This window comes from Sphaerodactylus townsendi, linkage group LG05, assembly GCF_021028975.2.
Source record: "Sphaerodactylus townsendi isolate TG3544 linkage group LG05, MPM_Stown_v2.3, whole genome shotgun sequence".
Taxonomy (NCBI): Eukaryota; Metazoa; Chordata; class Lepidosauria; order Squamata; family Sphaerodactylidae; genus Sphaerodactylus; species Sphaerodactylus townsendi.
In genome coordinates this window covers 38949047-38961719 of record NC_059429.1, presented here as the reverse complement: position 1 = coordinate 38961719, position 12673 = coordinate 38949047, and the positions used below count along the sequence as shown (strand labels likewise).

The window sequence follows — 12673 nt, the reverse complement described above, 5'->3', positions numbered from 1 at the left end:
ACAAACTCATCCTACTCTACAGATTGTTATGTAACCATATCTAAATAAACTAGTAAGAAAAAACTTAAGATGGTCTATGGAGACCAGGTCTACCCCAATGATTCTTAATGGGAGGTAGACCAGTCTTCCAAGAGGTTGTGATTCATCATAGCTACAAATCCAGTTCCCTCTTAAAAACAATAACAGCATGTGCACAGGATTTCCACAAAAAAACAAATATAATTCATGAATATTTTAAAAGGAAATAGCAATTGGACAAACAGCAAGCAGAGGAAACCTACGTGGGAAACAAATGCAGCCAATGGTGGCAGCAGGGATTCTAAAGCTGCAGAAAAAGGCGAGCGCAAACTGCTTTGAAAATAAAAGTAAACGCTCTAACAGGGAAAGGGAGGTCGAAGGTGGAAAAAATAAACATCTCCTGCCTGTTAGTGTTCGCACAGCCAAGCAGGAGACGTCTTAAAGATGACTCCTGGAAAAAAGTCCACTTTTTAGTGTATGTTTTTTTTAAAAAATGTCTTGAATTGAACTGAAATAAGGCGTCCTAAAGGATGTCTTGGAGAAAAAGCTGTGTGAACTTCCTCCCTTTTTTTGCATCCTCAGAACGTCTTATTTGACTGTGCAGAATGGACCATTCTTAAGCATATTTTGCAGTTCCCCCAGATATGCATAAAGTTGCCTTTTTGTGCAGTGGCCCATTTTGCTATTTTACTGATTAGCATAGGTTTATGTTATTTGCTATTTTACTGGTTAGCATAGGTCTATGTTATTAGAGAGTATGAAACTAAAATTATATATAAAAGGAAAAGTTTCTGTCCTTAAATATACAAATTAAGTGAGCGTAGATATATTCTGGTAATATGGTATTTCAATAACAATAATTAAATAATGGTTTTCTTTACAGGGTAGACCAAGTGGCACATACAGTGGCAGCAGTCAATATGGACAGGTAATTTACTTTATTGCATTGTTTCCAACAAAAGTGAATGTGCATTTTTAATTGCAATTTCCCCATATTCTACCTTTTTAAAACAATAACTCTCCTCTATACAGGGTGCATCATATGGCAGCACCCAATATGGACAGGTAAGATAATTTACTGCATTGAACTTGTAGTTTTGCTTGCAATCCTTCCTCTCTCCCATGTATCTTCACTGAAATAACACCTTTTTTCTAAACAGAGTGGGCAGAGTGGAGCATACGGAGGCACCAACCAATATGGACAGGTAAAGATGTTCTTCCCAATGAAGCAGCAAATGCATTTTAATTACACCTGTTCCCTCTTCTCATGTACAGCATCTTTTTTGAATTAAAAATCTCTTCTATATAGGGTGCACATTATGGAAGCAGTTCTCAATACGGACAGGTAAATACATTTTATGACATTTGTTCTAATGGCAGTGAACTTGAAAACATACTTCCCTCCCTCCTCACAAGAATGCTTTTTTGAAATAACAGCTTTTTTTTCCTGAACAGGGTGGACAGAGTGGGGCATATGGAGGCAGCAACCAATATGGACAGGTAACTATATTTTTCCCTATGAACCTGAAAATGCGTTTTTAACTGCAACTATTTCTTCCTCCCAGTACGGCATCTTTCTAAAAATAAAAATTCTCTTCTACATAGGGTGGGTCATATGGAAGCAGTTCTCAATATGGACAGGTAATATAATTTACTGTATTCTTTCCAATGGCAGTGAACTTGAAATTTTAACACACACACACACCCTGGAATCTTTTCTGAAATCAGCTTGCTTTTTTGTACAGGGTAGACCGAGTGAGTCATATGGTGGGAGCACTCAGTATGGACAGGTAATTGTACACTCTTCAATAAAATAATTAATTTTCCAACATGAAGACACAATTTTATTTGAAAACATTCCCTCCTCCCAAGTATAGTATATATGTAATAAGAACTTCTCCCATATATTACTGCCCACGAATTAAGATTATGGGAGATACCTTCACGACCGTCCCATCAATTAAAGACATTTGGTAGATACATGAGAGGGAGCCTTTTGTGTGGCAGCCCCATAATTATGGAACAATCCCCCCAGGGCAGTGCGCTTGGCCCCCTCATTGTCAATCTTCAGGAGGCTGTTGGGGACAGTTTTAATTAGAACTGTGTTTTGATTGATCTAGCTTTTATTATAGGCAATCCTAACTGGAGTTTTTAAACTGATTTGAATGGATTGTTATAACTGTGGTTTTTACTGTGGTTTTTGTATATTGTAAGCTGATCTGGATGGCCCAGGCTACCTGGATTTTGTCAGATCTCAGAAGCTAATCAGGGTTGGTCCTGTCTAGTACTTGGATGGGAGACCACCAGAGGCGCTATGCAGAATTAGGCAATGGCAAACCACCTCTGTTATTCTCTTGCCTGCAAAATCCTACTGGGTTGTCCTAAGCCAACTGTGATTTTATAGTATTTTATACACACAAAAGGTAGAGTTCTGCAAGGGAGAAAGGCACTTAACAAACATTTTAAATAATAAAATAATTAACTGTTTTCTGCGCAGGGTGGACAAACTGGATCATATGGGGGCACCGCCCAATATGGACAGGTAAAAACTCCTCTAGCATATTAAATTTCACCTTTAATATTCCAGCTTCCAGGAAAGCTGGAGTTACTAGTTTCTGATACAATACTGCAAGGCACTAAAGACTGTGTTTCATATCTGGAGCTTTTATTTTATTTGGTTTTGCTTTATATTTAGGGCTCATTTTATTTATTTTTTGTTATTTCCCACAAATCCCCATATCAATATGAGAGGTTTCCCCTGCTTTTTTCAAATGAAATTTGAAATTTTCAGGTCCAGTAAGCCAATGTATGGGGAATCTTTTTGAAATAGCAACTTTTTGAAATAGAGCCACAACTTTTTGAAGTAGAGCCACCACTGTAACTGCTGGTGTAAGGCTGTCCTTGCAAGAATCCCCCATGTTTAGTGGAAATTGGATCAGGAAGGGTGGTCCAATTTTGTGGGGCTTTATTTTTTCCTCTTCTGGAAACAATGGAGAATGGATGGGACACTCTCTTTGGGGGCCCATAAAATTGGACCCCCAGGCCCAGTGTTCACTAAACATTGGAGTTCTTTAAAGGAGGGTCACCTACAGTGATGCTGCAAATTTGGTGTCTCTGTCTCAAACCACAGCCTCCCCAGAACTTCATAAAGTTTCCCCTAGGTAGAATTGACTTGAATAAGCCAGAAAACAGCTTTTTCAGTTTTGCCTTTCCATCACCAGAATATCTGAATCCATTCTCCTCTTGTAGATACTTGTATCATGTGATGTTGTATCACTTGTATCATGTGATGTTTGAATGCAACTCTTTTTCTGAGACTAGAGATCTTTTAATTTTTTCCTTTGCTCCAAATGTGGAGACATTTCTTTGTTCATTACAAGGTAATAGTAGGCCTATCACTTTTCCAGTTGTGAAATTTTATGCACTTGTGATTGATTTTCACAACCATTCCAATGTTGTCATGTTTATTATATTTTAGTAATATGCTTAAAACTATGAAGTTGAGAAGCAGTATAATGTAGAATGAGAGGATGATACTAAATTCCATGTAATGACAGTGAATTTTTTTTAAAAAAAAATTGGAACCTTTTCTCCATCTGTAGAGCAATTTCTTATTTGTGCCATTGTCCCTTTTCTGAACTTGGTGAACAGAATGGACCATATGGCAGTAGACCATATGGGCAGATAAAAACACTTAATTATTGTATTATTCCAGTGAAGGTGAATCTGCTTGTTAAATTGAAACCTTTCTTCCCTCTACAGTACAGTAACTTTTTGGTGGTAATGTTTCTTTTCTGTACAGGGTCAATCAGGTGGATCATATAGTGGCACCAGTGGATCTTATGGACAGGTAACAGTTCTCATATATTGTATTATTCCCATGAAAGTTAATCTGATTTCTACATTAAAACCTTCTCCCCTCTCCAGTACAATATATTTTGGTAGTAATGTCTTTTTTCTGTGCAGGGTGGACAGAGTGGCAGTGGATCATATGGGCAGGTAAAATTTATTTATATATTGTATCATTTCAATAAAATTCAATGTGCTTTTATAATTGGAACCTTCTCTTCCTCCTCAAACAGTTCCTCTTTTTTGAAGTTATGTTTCTTTTCTGTACAGGGTCAACCAGGTGGATCATATAGTGGCAGCAGTGGATCATATGGACAGGTAAGAAGTTCTAAAACTGTGTGTAATTACAAGGAATATGTGGCTGCATCCACATGATGATTGTTTGTATTGCTTTTATTGTTTCTGCAAATGCAGTAAAAGGGCAATAGAGCACTACCTTTTTGGTAGTAATGTCTCTTTTCTATGCAGGGTGGACAGAGTGGCAGTGGATCATATGGACAGGTAAAAACTCTTTATATATTGTACCATTTCAATAACATTGAGTGTGCCTTTATAATTGGAACCTTTTCCTCCTACCCACACAAGTACCTTTTTAAAAGTAATGTTTATTTTCTGTACAGGGTCAACCAGGTGGATCATACGGTGGGACCAGTGGATCATATGGACAGGTAAAAAGTTATCATATATTGTATTATTCCATTGAATGTGAATCTGCTTTTTAAATAGGAACTTCTTCTTCCTCTTCAGCGCAGTACCTTTTTGGTGCTTTTATAACTGGAATCTTGTCCTCTTCCCCAAAGAGTACCTTTTTTTTTTTTTGAAGTTATGTCTCTTTTTTGTGCAGGGTCAACAAGGTGGATCATATGGTGGCAGCAGTGGATCATATGCACAGGTAAAAAGTTCTAATACAGTGTATTAGTCCTGTGAATGTGAGGTTGCATCCACATGATGATGAGTCTTCATACTGCTTTTACTGTTAACTGCAAATTTAGTAACAGTGGCAACGGAACAGTGGCCCAGGATCAACTGAACAATGGATTCCTGCCCCACTTCAGTTGTCTTGCAGATTTTCCGTCCTTTCCAGGCAATAATGACAAAAATCACTTGTAATTTCCCCCTTATATATCTGGAATGAAAAGAGCTAGATTTCGTTTTCTTTTAAAGGAAAGCTGGAAATTCAGAGGAACCAGTAGGTCCCTGCTATAGATTATTCAACCATTATGATTGGTCCGCAGCACAGTAGCAGATTTTTTTAATTAAAAGAACAAAACCTTCAAAAAAAACTCTGGTGGCATTGTGGGGAAAACGGCCACCTTGAGAGGATGATGGAAGGAAAATAGCATGGATGTTGGCAGGACTTTAAAGAATACACACCTTCCTGTCCTGACTGCATCCATGTGCGCTTGGAAGATTGCCTTCCTTAAAAAAGAGACTATAGCAAAGCACATGTGGAAAAAATCAGAACAGCGCAGGAGAGAATAGAAAACGGATGAGCAAACATACTAAAAAACACTCTGGTTTGGAAGAAAAGGTATAACAAAAATCCATGTGACAGCGTCCTGATTAGGACAATCCTTTCTCCCGACTACAATTTCTTTTCTCTTTGGCCCTTTCCGCACGGGCCAATAACGATGCCCTGGGGACGGCAAAAACGCCGTCCCCAGGGAGCTGTTCGCACAGGCAGCGCTGCCAAATCGCAGCAGCGCCAACCTGGCTCCCTTCCCCCTCCCCCAGGGCGGCCTCAGGCCACCTCCAAAAACCTCCCTCCTGGAGGGAGGCTTTTGGAATACAGCGCATTCCCGGCAGCGCGGTGCGAACGGCACCGCTGGGAATGCGCTGTTGTCCCCGTCCTTCCCCACTCACCTCATCGCCGTTGTCACCCTGCTGGCCTCCGAAGCCCCTCCCTTGCTGTCCTCCGACCCCTGGAGGGGGTCTTTTCTTCACAGGGTGGATCTTATAATACTGGTGGTTCACTTGGAAAGGTAAAAACTCTAAAATGTAATAATATGTTGAATGAATGTGGTTTCTTAACTGAAACTCTGCCCCTCCTCCTAAATACGTGTTTAATTCATGACAAAATATAGCTACTCACAATCTGAATATCGTTTTTTTTTTAAAGGGAAAACATTCTTACATTAGACATTTTTTTCAAGTACAACTAATACAATTAGCATGTATTGTGTGATGCCAAGAGCTACCACTATTAAAATACAAAAGAAAAGAAACATAAAATGAAAGTAATGATGAACAGTACTTCAAACCAAGGTTAAAAACACATTAAAACAATATTGCAAAAATGTACATAACGTGCATAGCTAAATAAGATACTTACAGCCCAATCCTGATGGCGGCGGGGAGAGGGGGGTTGCACATCGGCTCTTGGGAAGGTAGACAATGGCACTTACACCACAGCATCCACCTGCCTCCCTGTTGGCCCTCCCCGCCAGATCCACATTGCCTGACCTGGAAGAGCCTGCATCACACAGAGCTGCACCAGCCTCATCCTGGCTGCTGGTGCAGAAAGGGGTGAGTTAGGGGCATTCCTGGGGTTGGAGCCAACTTTAATCGGCTTCCACCAGGCTTTCCCTGCTTTTGTTGCCACCTCACAGTACCTGGAAGTCCTCTGGAGGTACCGTGGTGACATGGGAGCTGTGCCGTCCCCAGCCACTGGAGCCCTCTGAATTGGGCCCATATTCAAGTATGGCTCTAGCCCATATTTTCTTAGCTTTCAAAGGATACTGGGCCACTCTATTTCAGGCAAGCTGATCAGAATTTGAGAAAAGAAAAAAAATTCTCACTGTGGAAGGATCAAGGTCTTCAAAATCTCAGCAGAAACTTTGTTTATATAATGTGGGAGGTCTCCCAGGAGTAAGGCTCCACAGATATGAAATAACTGGTTGTAGAATGAAATGTGACATCCTATTAAAATAGCTGAAGACATCGTTTGAAATTAGATACTAAAGCCATTCTAAGGCCCTTTCCGCATGGGCCAAATACAGCGTCCCAGGGATGCTAAAAACAGCGTCCCTGGGAGACCGTTTGCATGTTCGCAACTCCCGAGCAGTGCGAAGCCGCTGTTTGTGGATGCTAGGAAAAGTTGAAGATAGGTGGAAAGAGAAAGACCCAGCTTACGATGGATTGATTGAATAAAGTTTATGTAGTTTCTAATTAATTTAACATGCCATGTTTCAATGCTTATGCATTGTTTAAGGTTTGTTTCAGCTATTTTTTAGATTTCTGCTTGTTTTTGCATGTCTGTAGTTCAAACACTATTGAACTGCTCAGTGAGTGTCCCATCCTGTTGATTGTATTTGACTTACACTACGTAATACACCTTGAGCCTCAGTGAGAAAGACGGACTATAAATAATATGAATAAACAAATAAAAAATCAAAAAATAAACTTAGGGAAGGCATGGCCGTCAGTTTGAAAGACCTGAGCAAGGCTGTTAATGATAGGACAGTTTGGAGGTCATTAATTCATAGGGTCACCATAAGTCAGAAGTGACTTAATGGCACATGTGGTTTGTGGAAGCTCTACTGTAGGAATAGGAAGCTCTACTGTAACCTCTTTTAAGCAATTTGAACAAAACATAGTGTCTGTCTGACCTGGCTGGATATACAGGAACCAGTCAAAGGAATGCCTCAGGGATCATCTAGGAATTTTTATACCAAACTACATTTGAGAATGCAGCAACCTGAAATATTTCAAGGAAACTGGAATAAACTGCCAGTTAGTTGGTCCTGAAAACTCCTGTGTTTTTGTAATGTCCAGACATTATCAAATGCATTCTGAGGACATTTGTCTTATATCAGAATTTCTTTGTCAATATAACAACTATCACTATGATTTCCTTAAATTCTTGAGGAAAAGCACTTTTTCCTAGGAATTCAATTTTCCTTGAAATAACCTCAAATACGCCCATAGGTACGGGGAGGTCAAATGACCCTGGGCGCCAGTCCAAACCACCTCCTTCCCTCCCCAGATCCATGAGGGCAGGACTCAGAGGCAGAGGAAGCTCGGACAGGCACCGTGATGGCAGGCCACTTCCTGAATCACACGTCGTGGCACCCTGCCCCCTCTCCCCACCTCCCTGCAGGCCGACTTCTGCAGGAGGCAGCCTGCAGGGAGGCAGGGGTGGCTCGAACAGGCGCTGTAGCAGCAGGCTGGCCCGGGAGTCGGCCTGCTGCTGCGGTGCCCATTCAAGCCGCCCCTGAGCCCATGCACCCGAACGTAGGGGGGCATGTGTGGGGAGTGCGGGACTGGGGGGGGCACCCAGAGCAGGGGTTGTCCCTGGGTGCCATTTCCCCCTGATACGCCTCTGGATAACCCCTTTCTTGGACAAAAAAGACCCCCACAGGAACTCTCACTGTTAAACTGGTCTCATAGTGATTTTAAATGTGTAAATGGTCAAAAGACATAATGTACTGCCAGCAGTCACCCAAACCAGCTGTTAGTGGAAGTAAGGAGTGGAGGAGGGAATTAAATTCAGTCTCTCAGTGCTCTCTCCCAAAAAGCTGATTGGTATGATTGTTAATTGACTGGCTAGTGCTTTATATGAGCAATCTTAACAACTTGATAAGGTAACGATCTGTATTTGCATCACAGTTTTGCATATGCAGGTCTTCAACCAACTCAGTATGTGTGTGAAGAAACCTGTTTCTGCAAACAAATGCCATTGAGCTTAATTAGGATATAGATATATTATTTGTTCCAAAGAAACACCATACATCAGGAACAATAATCCCTCTACTGGACTCTACAGTGTTGTGCAGAGGTTCCCCAATGCTGCGTGGAACTGAGCTATCCAGGAGAGCTCCCCCTGCTGGGCAGCCCCTTAACTCCATGGCACCAATACAGTGGCTGCTCGGTCTCACATGCGCACGATTTACAGAGAATGTTGTTCCGAAAGATTTCTCAGTCATCACCATCTGGAACAGAAATAAACAATTCCTAATCTTTCACAGAACTCCTCTTCCTCTGGAGGCAATAAGACTAGTGGGCAGGTAAGAAATGAATAAAAAAGGAATTATTCTCAAATTTATAAATAAGTCCATATAAATAAATAGTTTGTGTATTCTTTTGCAGGGATCCTCAGGAGGAACCCAGTCTGGTATTCAGGTAATTTTGAAAAAAAATTAAAAATATTTACCTTGCTTCCAGATCTGCTATTATATCTTGAGTACAGGAGCAATTTGCCACCTGCTTGATTCTCTGGTTCATCAAAAAGAGTTACATTAATAGCAAAGAGGTCAATCCACTTCTGTCCATCATCCTTTAACCTACCAGTACGGAACAGAGGGACGCTTCCTGGCCCCATCCTCCAACATCCCACAGCTGGTGACCAAAAGGTGGGGTGAAGCTACAAATGGCCATACAGGATTCTGAGGACTAAGAGCAGCCAGGAGGGGCAGTTGCCCAGCCCCCTACTATTCCCGCCCCGCATCCACAGAAAAGTCACTAGCTTAATTGTTTCAACAGCATCTTTTGTAAAGGTACCTGCCATGAACACAGTTCCATAGGATGGAAATAGCATTACTTTCATATAAATTTTTGGTATGTTACAGTGGCCTATTGGACAGCACTCTTACTGAGTGCAAAGCTTTCCTCCTGCCCATGTTTGGGGCAGTTTAGGAACTGAAGGGCTTTGTAAAATTATTTTCCTCATAGGAATGTAAAAATGGATGCTAAACTGGGTAGCTACAGTGCTTCCCCGTCCCTTTGTAAAGACCGGCTGTGATTCAGCGAGGTCGCCATTGCTGACCGGAAAAGGACATAGCAAAGAGACCCCCGCTGCGCCTGCTTTTAGAAGGGCAGAGGACAGGCGATGGCCATGCCCATCATGGGCAACAATGTCATGATGCCAGCATGGCGTCATGACATCAGCAAGAAGGGCCAGTTGGGAGCCCTTCTTACAAGGGTTTGCCTGGTTTTTGGCCCCTTGTGCCAAGCATCAATGAGTTTCTCACCCACCTCTCCCCTTTGGACAATATTAATACACGTGTTTGCTGTCATAGCCAAACCAGTGGATGGTGCATGGGAAGTGATTTGATGGTGAGGGGAGCTGGGGAGCTAACCCTCTTTGGTGGAACCTCCTTAAGAGGTTTGGGGTGGAGCAAGCCATGATTCAGCATGCCCAGGCAGGGTCTACTGAGGCTTGTGCCCTTTAGCAGTAAAACAGTTCTTCAGCAAGTGGCCTGCCGCCCAGATGAGTTCCACTATTGCTTCGCTGTGCAAAATAGATCTCCAGCAAGGGGCCCTCTGCCCTGCTGAGTTCCACGGTTGCTGCGCAAGGTTAATGGTTTCCTCCAATAGGTGGGTTGGAGGAAGGTTTCACTGGGGGACAGCATCAGTGGTGCAGCTGCCACTGGGACATCCAGGGACAAACACCCCAGGTGCCCCCATGAGAGTCACATGGTGGGGTGGAAAATTGTGCCCCACACTGCTGCCCGAGAGGAAGACCTTGGCCCGCCCCTCATGCAGCAGATGACCCGGCTGCAGCGTGAGAGGACTGCCCAGGTGCCGACTGGGAAGTCCTCTTGCACGGTAGTCCAACCCTCTGCCCAGCTGAGCCAGCCGCAACTGCTCCGCTGGGCAGAGGGGGTGGCCACCAGCCAGAGAAATGGAATGGCCCCTGTGCAGCCAGCTCTCTGTCCGACGGAGCAGGCACGGCTGCCGGCTCTGTTGGGCAGGGAGGGGATAGCAGCGACCTCCTTAGTGCAGCTGGCTCTGGATGTGCTGAGGAAGCCACCCCCCCTCTGCCCACCTAGGCGCAGTGCTCCATCGGGCAGGGGAGTTGGCCTCCTCACCACAGCCGGCTCTCACAGCGCGGGAGCTGGCTGTGCTGGGGCCATTCCCTCTATTCAACCGGCCAACACCCCCGCCCTGCTCTTCGGCACAGCCAGCTCTCTGTCCAATGGAGCAAGTGCAGCTGCTTGCTTTGTCAGGCAGAGAGGGGATGGCGGCGGCCTCCTCAACGCAGCCAGCTCTGGCTGAGCTAAGGAGGCCACCACCCCTCTGCCTGACAGAGCTGACGTGGCTGCCAGCTCCGTTGGGCAGAGGGGATGGTTGCGGACTTCGCGTTTTCCGCCCCCCATGGCACCCTGCGCCACGGTGACCGCCACACCCCGATTGCTACATAGAAGGTAAATGGTGGCTCGGGGGGTGTAGCACGAGGGCCCATGGGGGTGCAGAAAACCCAGAGTCCACTCCATCCACAGCTTTTCCCAGCTACACCTCTGGATAGCACTCAGGCTGCCTAGTGTACAGCTCAGATCCCATGCTGCACCTCATGCTTCTTTTCATCCTTTGTCAATAAAATGGTTTGGCTCTGGCCAAAATTTTACCCCACAGACAAGTGGTGGATGTTGTTACTGGTCCTGTCCTTGGTTGGCAATGGCCTACAACTGAACTCTCACTGTAAAACTAGTTTCAGAGTGATTTTAAATGTGTAAACATGTAAAGACTTAATGTAACTATGCGCACACAACACCGTCAGCAGACATCCAAACCAGCTGTTAGTGGAAGTAAGTAATGGAATAAGGAATTAAATTCAGTGTCCCAGTGCTTTCTCCCCAAGAGCCAATTGGCTGGCTAGTGCTTTATATGAGCAATCTCAACTACTGGTTAACGGAAGGATCAATATTTGCATCATAGTTTTGCATATGCAGGTCTGTTCTTATGTAATGGCCTACCATTGAAGAACATTCATACTTTCCCTTTCATATTTAAAGTGGTGGACAGGGAGTTTATTTTTGACAAAAGTGGAACTTGTGAGGAACAGAAGCTCCTTTCCCCTCCTTACTTCCCTATCTTCTGTAAGAATTTTTCTCTGAGCCCAATTTTTATACTGAAATTGAGTCAGGCTAGAAGAAAAATGAGAGGAAAAAAATCAGACAGCAAGAAGACAAGGCATGATTAGCTCTCCTTGACGTCCCCTTGCCTTTCCTTTTGCACCTTTTATGCCTTGGCATTAATTCACAGTTAATGAAAAATAATTCATTGTTTGCTTTTCAATCCATGCATATTTTTATGTGCCTTGATTGACTGCATATAATAGGCATCTGAGTATTTACTTTCACATTTTGACTTTGTTCATTTTATAAGAACATGTGTTTACAGTGAAGGCATTCAGGAAGCCCACAGGAATCTAAATAAACAATCTTTGTCTTCCTCTTTTATTACTGTATTTAACATCCTATTCAACAGAGGGGCATAGTCAGCACTTTCTCATCATACAATGACATTGTAATTGATGTGCACTGTTTGTGATTATAAATATTCAGAATATGAAAATCTATTTGTCTGATAAATTTAGGGATCGTCATCTTCAGGAAGCAAGCCATCTGGAGGGCAGGTAAGAAACTTCTGACAAAGCTTGCGTAATGAGAGATTCTCTCCCGCAACCTATCAGTGGACCTGCACTAAAAAGTTTTTAAAGGCTTTGCCTGTTCAAAACTGTCTCCAGGATTTTTCTATTAAAGGTGATTAACAACCTTTAATTCTGAAAATACAAAAAGGGGGTTGCATTTGGGTCACTGAATATTTTATTTAACTGATAAACCAGACAGAACACCTGTAGAAACTTTTATTTTTTTAATTAAGATTTTAAAAATTCTTTTTACTGAGCAAGACAGAAAAATATAGGCATGAAAAAGTTCACCCACTTACTGTGAAGATAAATGCTGAAATTATCATAGTTCCTAGCATTGCTTAATCATATGATAGCAAGTAATAGTTTTTATAGCAAATCAGGCTACATCTTTTGCCTCACTGCTTTTACGGATTATGAAAAAACACAAGTTAT

The 12673-nt window shown here is 42.8% G+C and overlaps 1 protein-coding gene across 1 annotated transcript in view; it reads left to right on the top strand.

Moving 5' to 3' along the window:
- LOC125432313 (hornerin-like) overlaps positions 1–12673 on the top strand; it is a 94483-nt gene that overhangs the window by 71084 nt on the left and 10726 nt on the right. Inside the window, exons 49-65 of the mRNA XM_048495733.1 lie at positions 902–946; positions 1051–1083; positions 1179–1223; positions 1328–1363; positions 1474–1518; positions 1624–1659; positions 1764–1808; positions 2516–2560; positions 3821–3868; positions 3985–4017; positions 4138–4185; positions 4336–4368; positions 4488–4535; positions 4712–4759; positions 8835–8873; positions 8956–8988; positions 12185–12223. Coding sequence (XP_048351690.1) covers positions 902–946; positions 1051–1083; positions 1179–1223; positions 1328–1363; positions 1474–1518; positions 1624–1659; positions 1764–1808; positions 2516–2560; positions 3821–3868; positions 3985–4017; positions 4138–4185; positions 4336–4368; positions 4488–4535; positions 4712–4759; positions 8835–8873; positions 8956–8988; positions 12185–12223 — 699 coding nt within the window. The remainder of the gene's footprint in view (positions 1–901; positions 947–1050; positions 1084–1178; positions 1224–1327; positions 1364–1473; positions 1519–1623; positions 1660–1763; positions 1809–2515; positions 2561–3820; positions 3869–3984; positions 4018–4137; positions 4186–4335; positions 4369–4487; positions 4536–4711; positions 4760–8834; positions 8874–8955; positions 8989–12184; positions 12224–12673) is intronic.